Source organism: Delphinus delphis, chromosome 7, assembly GCF_949987515.2.
Source record: "Delphinus delphis chromosome 7, mDelDel1.2, whole genome shotgun sequence".
NCBI lineage: Eukaryota > Metazoa > Chordata > Mammalia > Artiodactyla > Delphinidae > Delphinus > Delphinus delphis.
Window position 1 is genome coordinate 60,517,253 of NC_082689.1, and position 23,220 is coordinate 60,540,472.

Genomic DNA, 23,220 nt, shown 5'->3' on the forward strand with positions numbered 1-23,220 from the left:
ATGTGGGTGATAAAGCGGAGGAAGGCTACTACCACAGGGTGAAAAGTGACTGCTAAGACCTAGAAGGTGGCTGTGTTAGGTTTCACACACGGTCCTGTACATCTATCCTGGTATTTAATTAGCCCACACAAGGTGCAGATCTAACAGACGTACTCTTCTAACTCAAAATGAAGGTACAGCCTTTCAAGTCCGAAAGATTAATGCTAAACGAGATCTTTAACCATGGAACATAGAACACTGTTTAAAAACAAGGTAGAGAAATTGGTATCACACCGGCTTTTTCTGGTTTCTATATAAAAAAGGATGTTGAAAGATAATTTATTTAGATTGTACTGATTTTCTTCCTCCGAGCTCTTTTTTAGGTATCAATTGTGACTTTTCAATAAAAAAATTTAAAATCTGCTAATTTAGATGGAAAACAAACTGTTTTCATATAGTTTCAGAAGGACTCTGAACTGGTTCATTCAATCTGTACAAGTTATGTACATGTATATACTCTTTCAGAAATCAACAAATTTAATCTATATGTAAGCTTCTGAGATGAGATTGCCTGAAACGTTTGCAACACTCTCATTTTAAGGGGATGGTTTAGTGCCATTGGTATGCTGATGGCCACAGCTATTTTGTGTCCAGAGGGTACTAGTCACTGTCCTTGTTTGACAGATTGTACTGATGGAAGGCTGATCCAAGGATAAGACAGTGCTTGTCCAAGTTGGGATTTTGCCTTGAGCATTGAACACATCAGATTTTAAAAGTAAAGTTCAACTTACATCTCATTTTTGATGTTATACAATACGTGGCTTACTGGCACACATTAAAAAATCAAGTTTTTACTTTTTTTTTTTTTTTTTTTTGCGGTACGCGGGCCTCTTACTGTTGCGGCCTCTCCCGTTGTGGAGCACAGGCTCCGGACGCGCAGGCTCAGCGGCCATGGCTCACGGGCCCAGCTGCTCCGCGTCACGTGGGATCCTCCCGGACCGGGGCATGAACCCGTGTCCCCTGCATCGGCAGGCGGACTCTCAACTACTGCGCCACCAGGGAAGCCCAAGTTTTAACTTTTAATGACTGTATCAAGCAACTTATTTAGCTCTACTTCAATAAAATAAAGACTATATTAAGCAATTTATCATTACTTTGTTTTTTTCCTTGTTGGACTTCAACATCTTGGTAACCTTATTATCAAATCACGAGAGATATATACCTCATTTTACACAAGATATATTTCAACAATGGTGTGTAAACTGGATTTATGAACTGATTTCTATCTTATATTGTTATTTATAAAATGTTTATGGTAACTTCCAAATTATCTTCAGTTAATATTTGATGCCAAACATTTAGGTTTTAGGCTGTATTTAGTTTCCCTTCTATTACCCGCCCTACTCCCAACAAGTGGTTAATAGTTTATTTAAAACAACTCTACACTAGGAACGTTTTCTACTTAGAAAAATCACATAGTAAGACCAAGAGCACTAGGAAGACCTTAAAGAAATGTGTTTTAAAGGTGCCAGATGTAAAATCTTAGAAGCAAAGTGTGGGAGGAATTATAGTAAAAGCTTAAAACCTAACGTTTTTTAACAGGACTGAAGAAGTTTATCATAAGTATTTAAGAATCATATCAGTACACATTAACATATCACAACTAAGCATTTATTACACTGTTTAAGAAGGGAAGCAAGTGCAGTGGTATTTTAGAAGCTGTATCTTTTTTTAATGTAATATATGCTCATAGACTCTAAACAGTATTTTAAAATATACAATCTCTCCAAAAGAAAATATTTAACTAAAGATAACTTTTAATGTAAGTAAAATGTTACAAGATTTTAAAATTAAAGTCATCATCTGATTTTTCAAAACACATGTACAGAAATTTTCAAACTTCCTGTACAGAGAAGTATAACCTCTACTCTTGAGCAAGGCGTTCAATAACACGTCGATAATCTTCCACAAGTTCCTGAAAGCTTTCTTCCAGCTGTTCATGTTGCATGCTTATTTCTATTTGGTTCATCTGGTTTGTCAGTTCTTCTGGTCTGAGACATTTTCTCATTTTAGCAAGATCTCTCTGTTTTTTCTAAGCAACAAACACAATTATTGGTTAGACTAAGAAAGCTAATAAAATTCTAATATAAAGAAATATAAGTCTCCAATGTTAAAAATAATAGTAGAAGGAATATGCCCAAATTTGTCCCATACATTTTTTCTTAAGGAAGCCTAAACATAATGTTAACCATGAATTATAAACTCTCTAAAAGGAAGGTTCCAGAAGATGTGTAATTTGTGTCAGTTAATGGTAAATATAGATATGTGACTAACAGCCCCCTCTCCAAAGCATAATAAAGAACTGGCCAGTACAGACACTCAAATACTTCTTTAAAAAAAAAATATATTAACTGAAGAAAGACAACTGAGATTAAGTGCTATTATTTCATCTCACTATTTAATCATTAATTACATTAATTTTCATTCCAAACTGGCTTCTGCCACTAGGCTCATTTATGAGTTCCCTTACCCAGAGATGTATTTATGGACCACATGTTAATTTCAACATAAATTGTTGGAAGAGTTTCAGAAAGATGAGCCCAAAACTGTCACTGTTTTTTTTTTTTTGGCGGTATGCAGCCCTCTCACTGTTGTGGCCTCTCCCGTTGTGGAGCACAGGCTCCGGACGTGCAGGCTCAGTGGCCATGGCTCACAGGCCCAGCCACTCTGCGGCATGTGGGATCTTCCCGGACTGGGGCACGAACCCGTGTCCCCTGCATTGGCAGGCGGACCCTCAACCACTGCACCACCAGGGAAGCCCTGTCACATTTTAAAAAACAATATTAACTAGCATTTACTGAGTCTCTACTGTCCAGACATACATTATCTTATTAAACCCTCTCCATTTTACTGAGAAGGAAACCACCATGCTGAGGAGTTTGCACCACACTGAGGGGCGGGTAACAACTTTTAAACAGGACACTGTATCAGAACAATACTGTTAGTAATGCTGAGGACAGGACTGGGGGGCCAGGTCAGCAGCTCCTGCAGCGCTTCAAGTAAGAGATGATGAAAGTCTAGACCAAGTCAGTAGCAGCAGAGATGGAAGGAACAGAACAGATTTAGGGAAGAAAACACTGGGTGATGTGGGGAAAGAAGAATGAAGAAGGACTCCAAGATTCCTGGGTGGGTGGCAACACTGCATTATATAAAACACTGTAATATATGAAACCTTCATACATTTTGGATAAACTGTTCTAGATTATATCAATCCTCTTTTATTAAAGCATATAACGAAGAGATAACTCTACATAGAGAACAGGAATCACATATATTAACTCATGTAATCCTAACAACTCTGTAAGACAGGCACTATAATTTTCTTCAATTGATAAAGAAAAAAAAGGTGCAGGAGTTAAATAACTTATGGAGGTAGCAAGCTGAGAAGCCAGGATTCAGCTCTTAATGATCTGATTGGAAGTCTGTATTCTGAGTCCCTATATCTAACTGACTTCCAAAGACATTAAAAAAAAAACCCCCACAAAACCCTAAAAATGGTATCTTAAATCCATCCTAAAAACTAATAAATGTCTCCTTAAAGGAAACCCTAATAATTCTGGAATATAGACATACACAGTGCTTCTCAAACTTAAATGTGCACAAAGATCACCTGGGAACCTTGTTAAAATGCAGATTCTGATTCAGCAGGTCTGGGGTGGGGTGAGATTCTACAGTTCTAACAAGTTCCCAGGTTATGTTAATGTTGCTGATCTCCCCCCCTCCCTCCCCCCCAGCACGGCTTGGGGGATCTTAGTTCCCCAACCAGGGATCGAACCGGTACCCCCTGCAGTGGAAGCGCAGAGTCTTAACCACTGGATCACCAGGGAATTCCCAATGCTGCTGATCTTCTAACCACACTTTGAATATTCTAGAGAAGTGATGAAAATTCAAATTTATTGCTCCCAAGGCCTGGAAAGACAGTATATTTCTTACTCTTCAATCATGTGGATGATAAATGCTTTGTTTCTGCTGTAGAAGTTATTTTTTCTGCCAAGAGGCGCAACTGCCCTATATGAGAACATCTAAGTTAAGGAAACAGCTCAGGAACTAAAGGGTTATGCATCCAAAAATTATTGTGGTATGTGGTAGGAATAAAAGCTATTTTTCTAAACTGCTAACCAGTTATAACATTTATGAAATAATCTAACCATACTGCTTGAATATGCCTCCAATCATATTAAATTCTTATATACAACAGAACCATCATATTAATTCTTAAATATTTCTTGACTATCAATTCTGTTCCAAATAACCTATAGAATGAATCATGTGCCAGTAACATACTGTTTTAAATTATCTTGTTTTTAAATCTCTACAAGTGCTTACTTCCCCAATTTATCTCCCCCTTCCTTGCCACCTTCAATTTCTTCATTGTCAGTTTTTTTCAGATGGATGTCACAATTAATCTCTATTATAATTTTTATGGGCATGGCAGTACATCTCTGAATTAAATTTAAGAGTTCTAAGTACCTTGGAATAAAAACTACATGTACTAGCTTTATGGAAAAATGTGAAACTATTATATAGAAGCTCCTCATGAGCATGTAAACTGTGGTTCAATTTTTAAAATAACTTGTTTACTGTTCAGGAATATTAAAATAACTTTAATATTCCTGAAACTATATATACACAACACTTTGTATATGTATGAAATATTACAAATTAATCTTTTAAATAATGTGTTTAAAAAACAATTAAAAAAAATAAACTGGGACTTTTCTGGTGGCGCAGTGGTTAGGAGTCCGCCTGACAATGCAGGAGATGCGGGTTTGATCCCTGGTCCCGGAGGATCCCACATGCCGCGGAGCAACTAAACCCGTGCACCACAACTACTGAGCCTGCGCTCTAGGGCCTGTGTACCACAACTACTGAGCCGACATGCTGCAACTACTGAAGCCCACGCGCCTAGAGCCTGTGCTCCATAACAAGAGATAAGAGAAGCCACTGCAATGAGAAGCCCACACACCACAATGACGAGTAGCCCCTGCTCGCCACAACTAGAGAAAGACCACGCGCAGCAACGAAGACCCAACACAGCCAAAAAAACCCCCAAAAAACAAAAAACTGATTTGGGGCTTCCCTGGTGGCTCAGTGGTTGAGAGTCGCCTGCCAATGCAGGGGACGCAGGTTCGTGCCACGGTCCGGGAGGATCCCACATGCCGCGGAGCGGCTGGGCCCGTGAGCCATGGCCGCTGAGCCTGCGCGTCTGGAGCCTGTGCTCCGCAACGGGAGAGGCCACAACAGTGAGAGGCCCGCGTACCGCAAAAAAAAAAAACAAAAAACAAAAGAACTGATTTGGGGAACACCTCTATCCAGCAAAGTGACATACATTGGGAGTACAAATTAAATACTGAAAGACAGAACTCCTTAAGATTGAAACAGACCTCCTGTAGGCTCAGAATAATTCTCACCCTCCAAAAATAAAAAGTTAATTCCTTCATAGATTAGGGCTGTTGCTAATTTTAATTAATGCAGACAAATTAAAGATGGTATTAGTGTCAATTTATTTATGTTAACATTTGGCTTTAACACATGTAATGTGTTAAAGGTCCAGAAAACAATTCTTCCTTCTTGCCTAGTTTTCACAGGTTCCAAGAGGGTTTACAAATATAATCTCAAAAATGCCACCACTTCTAAGGGTTCCTTAATTTCTGTCTGCTGAACTAGTCTCTTTTGTGAACTAAAGAGATAAGGTTCTTTTGTAAGAATTTAAAAATAGTAATGGTGTGGAGGCATTGACGAGTCCTAAGACTTCTCAAAATATTATCTTTAGGGCTTCCCTGGTGCCGCAGTGGTTGAGAGTCCGCCTGCCGATGCAGGGGACACGGGTTCATGCCCCGGTCCGGGAGGATCCCACATGCCGCGGAGCGGCTGGGCCCGTGAGCCGTGGCCGCTGGGCCTGCGCATCTGGAGCCTGTGCTCCGCAACGGGAGAGGCCACAACAGTGAGAGGCCCGCATACCGCAAAAAAAAAAAAAAAAAATGCCCATGAAACACTATAAAAACTTTAATGCTAAAAATCAAGCAGCTGTACCAACTTTTCTTTTTTTAGCCAAATTGTTCATTTTTTGAACACCTGAAAATTACTTCTGTACTAATAGAGTTTCTTTTTGTGCTTTTAAAAAATGATTCTAGTTAATACAGGTTATTTTTATCCCTTCTTGGCACTGATACAAATGAATTATCAGTGTTTACAACTTTTAAAGTAAGGTACAACTACTTCTAATAGCTACCCAAAAAATTTCTTAGTGGGACAGTGTGATTAAGCTGATACAGAAACTTGAGCCCTCAAATAAAGGCAGCACAGAACTGGTGGACTTTGCTATCAGTAAATAATTTCATACCTCAGTAATAACTTACGACAATCTAAATTATAATTTCTTTTCATAAAATGTGTTGAAGTAAAAATGGAAATTCTAAACTCCAAACTTTCCCCATTTGGCATACATTTTAAGACCTAAAAAAATTTGAAGCCACACTCAATATTAAGCAATTTTACTTTATTCTTAAATATAATTTTGCATTTGAGAATGCTGTGATAGCACAACGAAGTATATGAGTATCAACTTGGAATGACAAATTGGAGAAAATCACTTGCGTACATTCAACAAAGAAATCTTATAACTCCTCCCATGCCTATAGGGCATTCAACTATTTCTAGGCTTTTACTAAGTTTGTGGTAAGTTTTCAACCACATTGTGGCTATCAACCCAAAGTAGGGGAGAGGACCCTCAAGATTTCTTGGTTTTCTCAATGAGAAAGAATACTGGATAACTAAACTCATTAAAATGTGCATACTATAACTAGGGTTTGAGCAAGTATCTGAAGAATTTATAATTTGTGTATGAGCTTTAGTGCAAGGATGGTAATACCCCTTTTGGCTGTTAAGAATTTACAGAGTTTAATAACCAGTCTTTGGTTGTCTTTTAGATAAGGTGAACTTGCTAGACAGGTGAGGATACTTAATATAAAAAAAATCATCATTTAAGAGTAGACAATACTTGCTTTTATGAACTACAGAAATTCCCATTGTTTGGCATAACTTCATGACTACTATATATACTTAGAATTCATTCTCTCTCATTTGCTACATCTGCCTATATAAAATATCACAAGTATCTGAGATGCATAATTCAATTATTTTACTTTACTAAAACAGTTTTAATACTCTTAAATGTTGTCATAACACCTAATTATATTGTTCTACATGCCTAATTTCATCATAAAGAAATTTTCTAGCTAACAAATTAATATTAAAGATCAAAATCTTTGGAAAGTACCATTTCTACCAATTTTCTGATGTTTCTGAATTGATAAACATAAGGATTGATAAAGAATAAAATGTTACTTCAGACAATTTTTGGGAACAGAGACCATTATAATTTATTACAACCTGTTATATGCAGATGGTAGTTCATAAGATAGAAAATCAATCCATTAAATTGCTTAATAAAATGGCACTATGAAGAAAAAAATATATATGAATTCGAGATACAAGGATTTATAGTCATAGGCAAATAATTATTTTTATATTCAGAATGTGATATGTTTAGAATTACAATAACAAATTAGGAAATACGGTTGCACTGCAAACAAGATGTGATAAAGGAAAAGAGCTGGGATTCAACGAGTAGTACGACCTATATACCATCAACATTCAAAAGACTGGCTCTATAAAGCAGAATCTATGATAAATAAAACTTGGATTAATTTAGAAAAATCAGGGACTTCCCTGGTGGTCCCATGGCTAAGACTCTGCGCTCCAAATGCAGGGGGCCTGGGTTCGATCCCTGGTCAGGGAACTAGATCCCACATGCCGCAACTAAGACCCAGCACAGCCAAATAAAATAAATAAATATTTAAAAAAAAGAAAAATCAGAACTATGTGTACTTGATACATTAAGTACTCATTATTAATTGACTTTCTCCTTCAATCTTAAGACAGATTCGAATTTGTCATTTATGTTCTCAGCTACTGTGCTGTATAAGTCTCTAGGTATAGTGTATTCAAATGCAGCAACCACATGTCAGGTGCTCAATAATTAGTTGTTGAATAAATAAATGAATATTCTCTCCAATCAGATTACTGCCCAGCTACAAGAATCACAGCAAATCCTCCTCCACACAAGCTGGCGTGGACAATATCTACCTTAATAACGGCCAAATGATGATGAGGCCAGACCTGATCTAGGAGGGGAGATTTTTGAGCTAGAGGAAAATAAAGGAGATGAAAAAAAGCGGGGGGAATGGAGCAAGAATAACAACAACAACAACAATAACAAAAAAAGAGGTAAACAACACTAAGTTGCAATTTCAGCTATGGTCAAATATAGAGGTTACAAATGGCAATCAAGGCCATATTTAGGAAGAAAGGAGCAAAGGTAAACAGAATATATATGACAAATGGGAAGACAATTAGAAAAAACTAACAAGATAACTTTGTTAGGGAAGATTCTGGGCATTCAGGTTTTAAAAAGATGCATACAAATGAAAGAAAAAAATAATCATGAGTAGACTATCCTTGGGATTAATTTTTAAGTGAATGGAAACAGATTTATAGCTTACATTGGAAAATTATGACAGGGAGAATTCTTATAACTAACTGGAAGAATATTTTCACTTGTGTAAAAGTTAATTTAGCAAAACGATTTGGACTCTCCCATACATTGGCATTTGCTAGATTTTCTTCTTTATTTTAAACAGTGACAAGAATATAATGTTTAAGACTCTTGAAAGTCCTACCTTATATGGGCTAATTAGTCTTCTTTTAATATCCAGTCTATAGCTTCTGTATTGTTCAGCATCACTCATGTCAGTTACCAGTAGTCGAAGAATTTCATAAACCCGTCTGGCATGTTGCTAATAAACCAAACAAAAGAAAAATATGAACATTTCAAATTACAAAATAGTAACACTTTCCCAAAAGAACACAGCATATATTGAATATCTGTCATACGCCAGAAATTGTGCTAGGTGCCAGACAAAAAGCAATAAAAGATATATAATCTCTGTCCTCAAGGAGCTAGCAGTCTAGTGGGTAACACAAATGACTAAGGTATGGTTAATTTAATGATAGAAATATGCATAGGATATTATGGTAGCACAGCCTGGGAATGGGGGAAATGTTAGAAGAGGATTCCTGGGGGAATAAAACCTGAGTGAATCTTAAAGGAACGGGAGCATGCTATACTTAAAAGAGGCGAGGGCACTATGTGTGTGTGCATGTCGCATGCACACACATGCAGAAGCAGTTTGACACTGCTCGAGCACAAACAAAAAAAACGCGAGGAGTAGCAGCAGAGTGAGGGTGGAGCAAGAGCACTGAGCCTTACATACTGGGTTAAAGAGCTGGGTTTTATCTAGTTGGTAACAGGTTTGAGTTTTAAATAAAGCATTTTCTCAGCTACATAAAAATGGTAGCAAAAGAAGGGGAGGGAGACCAATTAGGAAGCTCAGTTATTAAATCAGGCAAAAAATGATGAGGTGGCGCAGTGGTTGAGAATCCGCCTGCCAATGCAGGGGACACGGGTTCGAGCCCTGGTCCGGGAAGATCCCACACGCCGCGGAGCAACTAAGCCTGTGCGCCACAACTACTGAGCCTGCGCTCTAGAGCTCGCGAGCCACAACTACTGAAGCCCGCGTATCTAGAGCCCGTGCTCCGCAACAAGAGAAGCCACCGCAATGAGAAGCCCGTCAACTAGAGAGAAGCCCACATGCAGCAATGAAGACCCAATATAGCCAAAAAAAAAAAAAAAAAAAAAAAAAAGACAAGGGCATGAACTGAGATAGCACAAATAAGAATATTAAGGGACCAAGGATTCTAGAAATATAGAAGAGTTAAGACTGGCTGTGGAGGAGGGTATGGAATAACAGTTTTCAGAGTAGGAGAGATTTAGGAGGCAGCAGAACATATAAATCTGAAGAAAATTCTAGTCTAAGGGTAAGGATTTAAGCAATATCAGTATACAGGGCAAGAGTTTAAACCATAAGACTAGTTAATGGTTAAGATCACCCAAGGAAAACATACACAGTGAAGACAGGGGAGAGGTCAGAACCCTGTAGTATAGTGACAGTTAAGGAGCAGACAAAAAACAGAGAAAAACAGTCAAAGAAATATGAGAAGAATCAGGAAGTTTGGGTAACACTGAAGCCAAAGGAGTAGGCCTACAGTTCTCCTATTTCTGTCATTTCACTTACCTATTTATTGGGAGTGGGGAAGAGGTCAGGTATATAGAAGTTGAGAAGATAACATTGAACTTTCTGGAAGAAACACTTGAGCTGAGCCTGAAAAAATGAGTACTACCTGGCCAAGCAAAGATGGAGGAACAGGAGAAGGGGAGTATAAGGGCAAAGGGAGCAGCTTATATACAGGGACATAAAAGGAGGAAAGTTGTAGCATAGTTGGGAAATAACAAGAAGTTCAGCAAAGCCAGAGCGTGTGGGAAAGCGGTAGGAAGCTGAGGCTAGCAAGGTAGGCAGGGGCCAAATTATGATGGGATCTGTGTGCCATACTAAGGAGTTTTAATCCCAATAATGTGCTCATATTCTCTTTCTTTTAAAGGCTGAGCTATTAAATAAATTCTCATTAATAAAGGTTTAATACAGTCTGGAAATATAAATTATTTCTAAAATCACATTTTATCTTAAAGCCAGGAAGCCATTAAAGTGTTTTTATGCAGGAGAAGATGGAAAGTTTCAATTTAAATTAAGTTTCTTGTTGAAGGTCAGTGACTAGTAAACTTTTGGTATACAGTTTTGGAGCTCAGGAGGAAAATTTGGATTGAAGATTTAGATGAGCTCTTCCAGGTAGAATTAAGTAGAATGAGAAGAAATGAGGACTGGATAAAAAACTCTGGGGAAGAATTATATTTAGGGAGCAGTAGAAGCTAGTAGACAGTATCTCAAAAAAAGATGAGCACAGTGGTTAACTGGAAAACCAGGAACTGTAGTACCTTAGAAGCCAAGGGAGGGGAGGTCAATAGTATCAAGTGCTAGTCCTTTTTTTTTTAAATTTTGTTTATTTTTTTACACAGCAGGTTCTTATTAGTTATCTATTTTGTACATATTAGTGTATATATGTCAATCCCAATCTCCCAATTCATACCACCACCACCACTAATTGCTACTCCTTATTACTGGAATACTCTTCATCCCTCATACGTTTATAATCCAAAACCTACCCATTCTTCAAGGCTTAGATCAAATGCATCCCTTCTATGAAATACTCTGATTTCTTGCTTACATAAATATAACAAATTCCTCTGAACTCCCATATTATTTTTTCTGTACTTAAGATATTTACTACTTTAAAATTCAAACAAACATATATAGAAGTATAAAAAGTGAAAGTTAAGTGTTTTATTCCAACCCTCCTCCCCACCAATACAGTCTCCAGGGGCATTAACTACTTTACCAGTTTAGATAAACATTTTCTTAAAAAGCAAAAATAAGATCCTACTATCCATCTTTGTTCTCCTTGTTACACTTAATATAGCCATGAAATCAATTATCTTTCCATTCTATTAATGAGAAAATTGAAGCACAAGGAGGTAAACTAAATTGCCCTAAGAGCAAGTGGTGAAGCCAAATTTGACCCCAGGCAATTTGGCTTCAGGGCCTGTATTCTTAATGTATTTGCAATGTTTAAATTACATATGTACTTAAAAAAATTTTTTTTCAAAGTTTGAATGTTTTCCTCCTACAGACTAAAAGTACCTTATTTATTTTGAACTTCTGTTGAGCCTCTATTGCCATATCTTCACTGAATCCTTGCATTAACTTTTCCCGGGAAAAACAGGGCAAATCTTGACAAAGCTTCACAAGCACAAAGTCTCTTAATTTCACATAGCTTTTGGATGGATCTTCCGCTAAAGAAATAAAGCAGGATAACATTTCCCTTACCTAACATAATTTCTTCATCATTTGCAACCTCAATATACATGCTAAGCTTAGAAAAGGCAAATATTCTTAAAAGAATTATACATATATACAAAAGTTACAACGTGAAAGGATTATTCCTTATAAATCAAACAACAGCAAGCACTATTATCTTTGTCAAGTAAAATTATAGATGCAATCCTTTTGCAAATACATACATATTATTTGTGAAATTAGAGCTACTCCTTTTCAAATGTAAACTTTTTGACTGGTTTGTTATCATATATATGTACCTTAGTTTTATTTTCAGTTAAAGCAGCTGTATAAACAAGAGATTCAAGTTTGCATAATCAACTCCAAAAGCAAGTATTTTCTGATACCTAAGGGTTCCAAAGCTCAATTTATAACTCCTTTACTTTAATAACCTTTATAGTCTGCTAGGCTTCTTTCACCCAGTTAAAAAAATTCTTCCTTTTACAAAACAAATCTTTTTTATTTAGAGAATAAAATGAAAATATGATTTTGATTCTTTCTTCATTGCATCTGGATAGCATAGATGTTCCTTTATGTTTGTCTATGTTAGCTACATTAGACTAAGTAGTGGACAAGGAAAATATCAAAACATGATAGGTAGAAAAAATACTGCAGCCAGAGAACATGTGTTTGAGTCCCAGTTCTGTCATTCACAGATGTAGGACTTCAGGCAAATTACCTCACTTCTCTGAGCCCTCATTTTCTGATCTGTAGAAGACTTGAAACAAAGAATGTTAACGTCTGAGCTAGTTCATAGTTCACAAGACAGTTTTGTTACAATATCAATACTCTACAAATTATTCAATGCAATCCCTATCAAAATCCCAGCTGGCTTTTTTTGTTGCAGAAATTAACAAGCTCATCTTAAAACTGATATGGAGATGCAAGGAACTCAGAATAGCCAAAACAACCTTGAAAAAGAACAAAAGTTAGAGGACTCAGATTTCCTGATTTCAAAACTTACTATAAAGCTACAGTAATGAAGACAGTGTGGTACTGACATAGGATGGACATGTAGATCAGTGGAACTGAGTTGAGAGTTTAAAATAAACCCATACATTTATGACCCATTAATTTTTGAGAAGGGTGCCTAGACAATTCAATGAGAGAAAGAATAGTCTTTTAACAAATGGCACTTGGACAACTGGATCTCCACAGCAAAAAGAATGAAGTTGGTTGGATCCCTTTTCCTCACACAATACACAAAAATTAACTCAAAACGGATCATAGACCTAAGTGTAAGAGGTAAAACTACAAAGAGGAAAACATAGGAGTAAATCTTCATGACTTTTGGTTAGGCAATGGTTTCTTAGACAACAAACCAAAAGCACAAGCAACTAAAGAAAAAGTAGATAAATAGGACTATATCAAAATTTATAACTTTTGGGACTTCCCTGGTGGCACAGTGGTTAAGAATCGCCTGCCAGTGCAGGGGACACGGGTTCGAGCCCTGGTCCAGGGAGATCCCACATGCCACGGAGCAACTAAGCCAGTGCGCCACAATTACTGAGCCTGCACTCTAGAGCCCATGAGCCACTACTACTGAGCCTGCGAGCCACAACTACTGAAGCCCGCATGCCTAGAGCCTGTGCTCTGCAACAAGAGAAGCCACCGCAATGAAAAGCCCATGCACCACAACAAACAGTAGCCCACGCTTGCCACAACTAGAGAAACCCCGCACAGAGCAACAAAGACCCAGCGCAGCCAAATTAATTAATTAAATTTAAAAAAATTGTACACTTTAAATAAGTGGATTGTATGACATGTTAACTATATCTCAATAAAGCTGTTTATAAAAGCGTCTGAGCTAAGGGTAATGTTTTATGATTGAGTCATTTATTCATTCAATCCATATGTACTTAAATACCATCTTTATGCTTCTATGCAGCACTTCATATACATGTAATTATTAGGTAAACATTATATGACCGTGGCTTTAAGGTGGTAAAGTGAAATTCTGTCATGGCATCAGTTTGTTATGAAATTATGATCTATCAGGAATGTACATATAATAAAATCAACAGTAAACAAAATAACAAATGCAGATCTACAAAGAAAATCACCAAATAAACATAAGATTGTAATGTAATTAGTTACTTTATCTCATTCTTCAGTCTTTTCCATATTAATCTGGTCACACCATGGAGTTATACAAGCCACCCAGAAATCTGAAGGACATTCTGATTCCTCTCCTATGTGATGCCACCAGTGTTTTTTTCAGCAACTACAATAACCTCCTCACTTGTACTCCGCAGCTTTATAAAATGTAAAGTGGACTGACATAAACCTAAATTAAAACCATTCAAGTGTACCAACATAACTGTAATCTGTGTCTCAAAAAGAAAGATGAGAGAAAGAGACAGAAAGAATAGTTGAAGAAATAATGGCCAAATGCTTCCTAAATTTGATGAAAAACCTTTATCTATACATCCAGGAAGCTCAACAAACTTCAACTACGAAAAACACAAAGAGATCCACATCTAAATACATTATAATCAAACTGTCAAAAGCTAGAGACAAACAGAAAATCTTGAAAGCCGCAAGAGGAAACAACTCATCAGAAACCATGGAGGCCACAAATCAGTGGGGTGATATATTCAAAGTATTGAAAGAAAAATACTGTCAGTCAAGATTTCTATATCCAGCAAAATTATCCTTCTAAATGGAAGTGAAATAAGGACATTCCCAGAAAAGCAGACTGAAGAAATGTGTTGCTAGCAGACCTGCCTTTCAAGAAATACTGAGGAAGTTCTTTAGGCTAAAGAAACATGGTACCTCAAGTCCACAAGAAGAAATTGAGAACACCAATAGTTATGAAGATAAATATAAAAACTGGAATAAATATTTTTTTTTCTCTCAACTGGTTTAAAGGACAATTACATGAAAAAATAATTATAAAACCAATGTTTGGCTTACAAGATATAAAGAGGCAATATCAATTTACGTAACAATAATAGCACAAAGGAGGGGAGAGAGAATAACTGTGATGGAGCAATTCATTTTACTGAAATTAATATTAATCTGAAGAGACTGTTATAAATTAAGATGCATATTGTAATCCCCAGAGCAACCATTAAGCAAATAACTAAAAAAAAAAAACTTCAATAAAAATGAATAACAAAAGGGAAAAAAAGAAAACAAATAGCAAAGTGGCAGGCATAATTTCAACCATAGCAATAATTACATTAAGTGTAAACATATTAAACACTCCTATCAAAAGGCAGAGATTGTTAGACTGAATAAAAAAGGATCCAACTATATGCTATCTTCAAGAGAAACATCATAGATTCAAAGACAGGCTGAAAGTCAAGGATGAAAAAAGATATACCATGCAAACAATATGAGGTCTGGAGTGACCATATTAGTATCAGGCAAAATAGAGTTTAAGACATTACCCACCCCACCCCCACACAAATTAGGAAAAAATAGTTTAAGACAAAAAGATTACAGGAGAAAAAAGGGCACATTTTGTCACAAGTTAACTCATAAAGACAACATTAAAATTATAAACATATACACAACTAATAAGAAAACCCCAAAATACATGAAATAAAAGCTAACAGAATTAAAGGGAGAAACAGACAATTCAACAAAAATAGCTGGAAATGTCAACACTATCCTCTCAATAATGGATAGAACAGCTTGAACAGCTCTATCAACCAACTTGAACTGATACTTATATAACATTCCACCTAACAAGAGCAGAATACACACTCTTTTCAAGTACATGTGCAACGTTCACCAGGATAGACTATATGTTGGGCAAAGGGTCTATAAACTATGGCGCAGTGGTCAAATCTCATCCATGGCCTGCTTTTGTATGACATGTAAACTAAGCCTGGTTTCTAAATGGTTGTAAAAAACACAAAAAAACAAAAAACCAGTAAGACTGTGCAACAGAGAATTTATGTGGCTTGCAAAGCATAAAATATTTACAACCTAGTCCTTTAAAGAAAAAGTCTGTGGCCCCTACGTAGGCCATAAAACAAAACTCAATACATGAAAAATAACTGAAGTCATACAAAGCATGTTCTCTGACAATAATGGAATTAAATTAGATATCAACAACAGAAGGAAATATGGGAATCCACAATATTTGGAAATTAAACAACATGTTTCCAAACAACCCATGGGTCAAAATGAAATCACAACGGAAATTAGAAGATATTTTGAACTGAATGAAATGAAAGCACAATTTATGAAAATTTATGTGATCAGTAAAAGCAGTACTTGTATTTATATATAAATATATATTTAAGTATTATTTAAATGTCTATATTAGAAAAGGAGGACATCAAATCAATAACCTAAGTTTCAATCTTCACTAGAAAAAGAACAAATTAAACTCAAAGCAATAAGGATAATGAAAATTAAAGGGGAGATCAACGAAGTAGAAAACAAATAGAAATGTTTATGAAAATATAAGGGATCCTGTATAACAAAACAATTTTGAAAAAGAACACAGAGGACTTTCACTTCCCAATTTCAAAACTTAATATAAAGGTCGAGGCTCTGCTGCCACTGGAGCCAGGATGCCCAGAGGGCAAAAGGGAGACCACAAAGGCTGGGCTAGGCAGTGTTTGAGTCCCAAGGAGACCGACAAAGAGCTCCAAGCTGAAAAGCAGGCGACCAGGGAAGAAGAGGACCAAGGAAAGAAGGTAGAGATGGGGCTGCAGGTGACTCTAGAAAGAAGAAATCTCTAGCCTCAGAAGACAGTGAGGATGAAGCTGACCACCAGCAAAGGTGTAGGAGGGCTCATTAACATCAAGAACCCCAACCAGGTGGCACAGACAATCAGACAGATCACGCAACTAGATCTAGATAGGCCAAAGGAGCTTTCAAGGAGAGAAGATGATGACATTGAGAAGAAAAAGCAGAAGAGCATTACATGAAAATGTATTTAGCGGGGGAAACGGAGCAGTCCAAGGCCACCTTGCCTGGCTGGTGATCGATCATTCAGAAAGAGCAGAAAGCAAGAGGGGCAGGAGGTTGCTAGGAAGAAAGAGGAAAGGAAAACAAATGATAATGCAACTCTGTCAGGAAATGAATGCAGTTGCTCACCCTGAACAAGTAAGCACGGCTTGTAGGAAGAAACACCAGGCAACTGGGTCCCACTGCCAGGACCTCTGCCCTGTCTTGCCCGCCCTACACCCTGGCACCACTGTAGTAGCCCCTCACAGCTAGGAGCCTCTCACTGCATGGGGCTTCCTCTTCATTATCTTACATGTAAAATCATTTGGGGGAAAAGGAGGACTGTGCTTCGGTGAGGGAACAGCTGCTACCTTTGAGACAAAAAATGAAGACTCTATTTCTTCTGGAACCATTTGAATGTTTTTGTTGCTTTTAGAATCTGGAACCTTTTTGGGACGGGCGTTGTGTGTCTGAGAGGTGGGGTAAGAAGAGTTTCCACTGGTCACATAGATTGCACCTCCGGGGTGGCTGTACCAGGGTCAGCTGCTGATGAGTTTGCGACAACCAGCCCTAGTCTGTGTCGTCTGGGTGCTCACTCAGAGAGGGACTATCTTCTGGGAGCCTGTGCCTCTGGGTCCCTGAGGGTCATGGCTCGTCCCAGGCCAGGCCCCTCTGACTGAGGCCTCTCCTCTCTGCTCCATTCCCACCCACCTGGCCAGGGCCAGTACCCATTTCTAACTCATCAATCATTTGAAGAAACGTCTGTTTATTCTACAGCAACCAGGCTGAACATGCTCCACAAATTCAACTTACATATTTAACAGGTTAAACTTGACATTATCATTAAGGCAAAACATACACACACGAAAAAAACTCATATATAAAGCTACAATAAAAAATCAAGACAGCATTCTGAATAAACAGCCTCTGTTTCTTCAAAAAAGAAAAAAAATCAAGACGGTATGGTACTGGTAGAAGGATAGACATAGATCATTAAAGAGTCCAGAAATAAATCTTTACATTTATGGGCAACTGATTTTCAACAAACATACGAAGGCAATTCAATAAGGGAAAGGATAGCCTTTTTAACAAACTGCTGGGAAAACTGGATGGCCATATGTAAAGAAGATTAATTTAGAAACTTACCTCACATAATGCACAAAAATTACCTCAAAATGGATCACAAACCTCAATACAAGAGACTGGGGATGGGGACTGACTGCAAATGGACAGGAGGGAATCTTTTTACGGTGACAGAAATATTCTAAAACAGGTTGTAAAACTAGGCAAGTGTACTAAGAATACTGAACTGTACACTTAAAATGCATGAATTTAATGCTATGTATATCATACCTCAATAAAGCTGCTTTAATTAAATCTCTACTAAGTGACAAACTCTTAAGCAAGCATCTCTTTAAAAAAATGTTTTTAAGTGCTAATAGTGAGGCACATGCTTATTCAATATCAGTTTTTCTGGGGCTTCCCTGGTGGCGCAGTGGTTGAGAGTCCGCCTGCCGATGCAGGGGACACGGGTTCGTGCCCCGGTCTCGGAGGATCCCACATGCCGCGGAGCGGCTGGGCCCGTGAGCCATGGCCGCTGAGCCTGCACATCCGGAGCCTGTGCTCCGCAACGGGAGAGGCCACAACAGTGAGAGGCCCGCGTACCGGAAAAAAAAAAAAAAAAATCAGTTTTTCCAAGTCCACCTCTTCTTGAACTGGTTTAGAAAAAATAACTGTGCTGCTAATATCAGTTTAAAATAAAATTTCGTATGAGTGAAAGCTTAAGTAACTTAAGTAACTTATATACCCCCAGAATTTTAGGAAAAAACACATCAAAGGTAAAAGAATTACAGTTGAGAAAAATCTAAAAAATCTCACTCCACAGTCTTATCTGAAATTTTCACATATATTAAAAAACTGTGCAAAAAAATTTCCACTTAGCTTTAAATAAGCCATTATAGACTAACAATATTTTGTTTGCAGCTTATTATAAGGGGCCAAGTCACCACTCAGTCTTCCAGCACTTTAACTAAAGGTGTCAGCCTGAAAATGAACCTAAAATGGTAACACCCATTAATCTGTGACATCCTTCACAGATGAGTGACGCATTTAAAAGATGAAATTTGCTTGGATATAAACCTATAGTGATACGTGGGATCAAAACTTGAGTTTTTTCCCAAGTTAAATACATCATCTACCAACATAAATGCTCTTCTATCATTAAAAAAAAACCTTCATATTATAAAAAATTTATAGATAACACTCTAAAAAGCCATGTAACATATTCCAGTACTACAAGGAACGTTTAAAGGACAGATATAATTAGCTCTTAATATACAACTAATAGATTAATAATAGTGAGATATATTCTAGCCCAAGATCAATTTCTATTGCCAAATGCAACTCTCTTCATAATTCTGGAAGAAACAAATCACCAATTCTATATGTAAGGTCATAAAACCGATATGTATTCAAACGCTGTATATCTTATGAATACTGACATCCTCAAAAGGAAGATGGCACATGATATAAAGAACTGTTTTCCAGTATTTTACTTTAAGTGCTTAAAAAAGGGAATTCCCTGGCAATCCAGTGGTTAGGACTCGGCTCTCTCACTGCCAGGGCCCGGGTTCGATCCCTGATTGGGGAACTAAGATCCTGCAACCCGAGAGGCGCGGCCAAAATAAAAAAGTGCTAAAAAAAAAAAAATGGGTGGCAATTACACCACAACACCTATCTATCTTGTAACATAGGCCATTGCTGGTTAAGTTTTAATTTTTACTATATCTGGCTATATGTCAAGTAAGCAAAAGGCCATCTCAATATAAAGAATATCCTGGATTGCAAAGGGAAATTCAGAGCCTGATAAAGATCCAAAAAGTTTAAAAAATATACAAAATAATGGCGCTATAGGCAACTAAAACAACCAAAGAGTGGAAAATTCTGTACTTTTCTTTTTTTAAATGACTGGGTATGGAAAGTGAGGAGAAATATCTTAGAACAGCTGATAAGGCATATTTAGTAATTTATAATGCTAAGAAATGTTAACACTGAAAATAAAGGCCAATACCCAGTTTTCAAATTCACAAGTCCTTTAGCATGTTTAGCATTTTCTCTTTAGAGACTTCAGTTTGCAATGAATAAAGGCTACCATTATTGATGACTCTTCACTGAGATTTAAGAAATAAAATTCTTTATCTGCTAATTGGTGCTAAGTATCAAGGACTTTATTGGTTGGAGTAGACAGAAGAAAGTGGTTAAGAGGCTTCACAGAAACAACCCCTGCTGGCACATTACCCACTAGAGAAGACAAAGACTACTTATGTGAACTCTTAAGTCTCTAGATTAAAATCACCAAAAAAGTCCCTTCATGTAGTACCAAGTCCAAGCTCTATAAGTAAACAGAAGCTAAACAATTTTGAGCTTAGCTAAAAAGAAGTGTTATTGTTTGTATTATGTTTCTATAATTTTGCAAGTCACTAAGCTAGTGAAGGTGTCACTTAAACAATTTATAAATTTTGATATAAACTAACTTTAGTAATTACTTCTGTATCTCCCAAGTTTCCAAATCATTTAACAGTAGCAGTAAAGTTAGATGAAAAGATACATCAATTTTATAAACTGTCTGCCAAATAAACTGAACAAATAAGTCATACCACACTTGCAACATATATATGCCTAAGATTTCCCATTATATATTCAATTCATTATCCTCAATTTGTTCAATTAATGAGAACCTCATACTCAGAGATGCAATCCAATCCCACAAAGGCTTATGATTTAAAATGTAACCTTAAGCCATTTTTAAACAGTTCCAAAAAGACCTCAGGAGACTGCTGCTATTTAAAATAAAATAGTTATTTCTGACAAAACCAAAATTAGTAAAGAAGAGATTTTTTAGAAAGGCTCTTTCAACAACAAATCAAAATTTACATACCTGTAATATCAAGAACAGAAGGAGATGCAATGTAGTATCTATGAACTGTTTCAAGAAGTTGAGCACCATGGCCTTGACCTTGAAATGGAGTCAATATCAGCATCTGACTATAGTAAAGAAATTATATTAAAATATCACAACATGACTGGTTTACAAATTGCAAGTCACTATAGTAATATAAACACTTTAAAGTTTGTGTGATTTTTTTTTTCAATCCACCTTCAAGAATTCCAAAAATTATTGAGATACTCAAAACTGTAAACATGCAATCTTCCACGCTGTTTCAAAGGGAACAATGAAATAAATCAGTACATAGCCAATGAATAATGGTGATTTTTTTTAAAACAAATCAACACTATTATAAAAAGTATTGGAAACTTCAGCAGTTCCTTCTTCTGAAATAAAAGACAAGGCACGTGTTATACTGCCAATTACCTTACACGTGGCCGGGTTTTGTCTGGGTACACATAGTAATTATAGACTGTCATGTAGCCTACGGTCGCAAAGAGTGTAGCTCCGTCCTTATTATACTTCTCAAATCTGCAGATAAAACAGAAAGCCAAGCAGGTCAATTACAGTCGCGCTCCCATGCAGTGTCCATTTTCTTTTCCATTCTCTGACTGAATTTTCAGTGTCAGCAAGCTACTCTGTGAGGGCCCAATGGGTACACCTGCTATGTTCTGAATATACAATTCACTTAATTGGTGTGCAGCAACTTGGATAAATCAGACCTCTTTACATCACTTCAGTGCACTTGCCTATTATAAAGATGAATAGGTGGCAAGTAAAAGAAAACACAGGCAAAGCTCGTTTTACTGTTTAAGCCTACATTCAGGGCCCTAACGGACAACAGCATTTTATTCAACTCTATTCTCAAGGTCTCCCAAAGCATAATGAAGGAAAACTCAAGCCTCATAAACAATAGATTTTCTTTCCTGGGAAAAATATCATTATACTGTCCTAATAATTGGGCCGCCACAATTAAAATGCTGGCTTTGTGGAGGTAATAAGGTCTACTGTTGCTTTAGAACTGTACTTACACTAGAAAGTAGTGCCATCTTTCATCATCCACGTCAATAAAGCTAGCAGTTTCAATAAACCACATCAAAAAGGTCTGAAGCCTTTCATGATATTCTCGAAAGCCTCTACATGTCATGTCAGCCTAGGGAAAAAGCCAGGAAAAGTCAGGTGAAACTCATCACAGAGGTAAGTGAAAGTCTGTAGAACACAAAACTATTCTGTGGGAAAATGTTTAGAAGTCTCAGACTAAGATGTGTACACAGACACACATACAAAACAGATCTTTGTTTTTAATGCTGACAAAGACTTGTTTCCTGAAGTTACAATAAATCACGGAAAAAAACATCAAAACAGGATACAGGTTCCAGGCAAATGAGGTACTTTCACCCAGGGAATATTTAGATTTATCTTTACCTTATAAATCTGAAAGGTAAAGTTTTCTCCTCCTGTTGGACTGAGAACAGAGTATGTATGAAGTAAGGTTCCAAATGGCTTGAAATCAACTTCTTTTTCCAGCAAGGAAAGAAAATCATTCGTGTTTGTGCAAAATCCAGGTGGAATGATTTGTCTAATTTTGCCCTCAACATCATCTGCCTAAGGAATGGAGATTAAAGGACACACAAAAATTAATAAATTTGACTTAGTTGAACATGCTTAGTTTTTCTTAGTTTTTCTTCAATTCACCGTTAAACTGAAGGTACAAACACACGGCGAACTGGGAAAGGATGAGTTTCATGTGTACAGGATGCTGCCGCAAAAATGTCAGATGAACACAAGTACAACACAAATAAAAAAGAGGAGGTGGGTAGCCTGAAATCAACTACAAGAATGAGGGCAATGCTATAGAAATTTCTAACATCATGTAGAAAATGCTATGTCCCTTCAAGACAATTTAAACTGGCCAAAACAAAAGGCTGCTTATTATTTTACACAGCTGCTTATTATGTTACATGTGTCAAGGAGAGTATATTATCCAAGACATGAAAGGATCACCAGCAGTAGTGAGGTGAGGCTAGGGTCTGACCAAACAAATGGCAACCTCACAATAAGCAAGTAGGTCATAACTCCCTCATACACGAAACTCAAAATTAAGATAACTTAAAAAATATACCCACTTAGGAAATACATAAATTATATGAATGGATATATTATCCACTCATCCTATAATGTGGCACAATTTTTATAGAGTTGGATTTGTGACAGTAAAAAAAGGCAAGCCTGGACAACAAAATTAAACTCAGAGATTAAAATTATCCTTGTTAAATAACCTCAATGAATGTTAAACTATCAGCTGAGCAGACTTCATAATCCTTTACAAAACCCCAAAGACCACTTGATTGAATACATTTACTACTTCTCTTTAACCATGAATATTTGATGAAGTCTTACAATAAAGTATTACTG

General features: G+C 36.9%; 2 protein-coding genes and 1 pseudogene across 3 annotated transcripts in view; 2 read left to right on the forward strand and 1 right to left on the reverse strand.

Moving 5' to 3' along the window:
- The window catches only part of SLC25A12 (solute carrier family 25 member 12), a 174,281-nt gene that overhangs the window by 14,710 nt on the left and 136,351 nt on the right, over nucleotides 1-23,220 (forward strand). The window lies entirely within an intron of this gene.
- The window catches only part of HAT1 (histone acetyltransferase 1), a 50,716-nt gene continuing 29,137 nt past the window's right edge, over nucleotides 1,642-23,220 (reverse strand). For both annotated transcript variants that reach the window (XM_060016584.1, XM_060016586.1), the window contains exons 5-11: nucleotides 22,231-22,410; nucleotides 21,837-21,958; nucleotides 21,232-21,336; nucleotides 20,797-20,903; nucleotides 11,754-11,905; nucleotides 8,781-8,897; nucleotides 1,642-2,071 (exon numbers count right to left, since the gene is read on the reverse strand). In XM_060016584.1, coding sequence (XP_059872567.1) covers nucleotides 1,904-2,071; nucleotides 8,781-8,897; nucleotides 11,754-11,905; nucleotides 20,797-20,903; nucleotides 21,232-21,336; nucleotides 21,837-21,958; nucleotides 22,231-22,410 — 951 coding nt within the window. In that variant the 3' untranslated portion in view covers nucleotides 1,642-1,903. The remainder of the gene's footprint in view (nucleotides 2,072-8,780; nucleotides 8,898-11,753; nucleotides 11,906-20,796; nucleotides 20,904-21,231; nucleotides 21,337-21,836; nucleotides 21,959-22,230; nucleotides 22,411-23,220) is intronic.
- On the forward strand, nucleotides 16,481-17,014 carry LOC132428740 (28 kDa heat- and acid-stable phosphoprotein pseudogene; annotated as a pseudogene).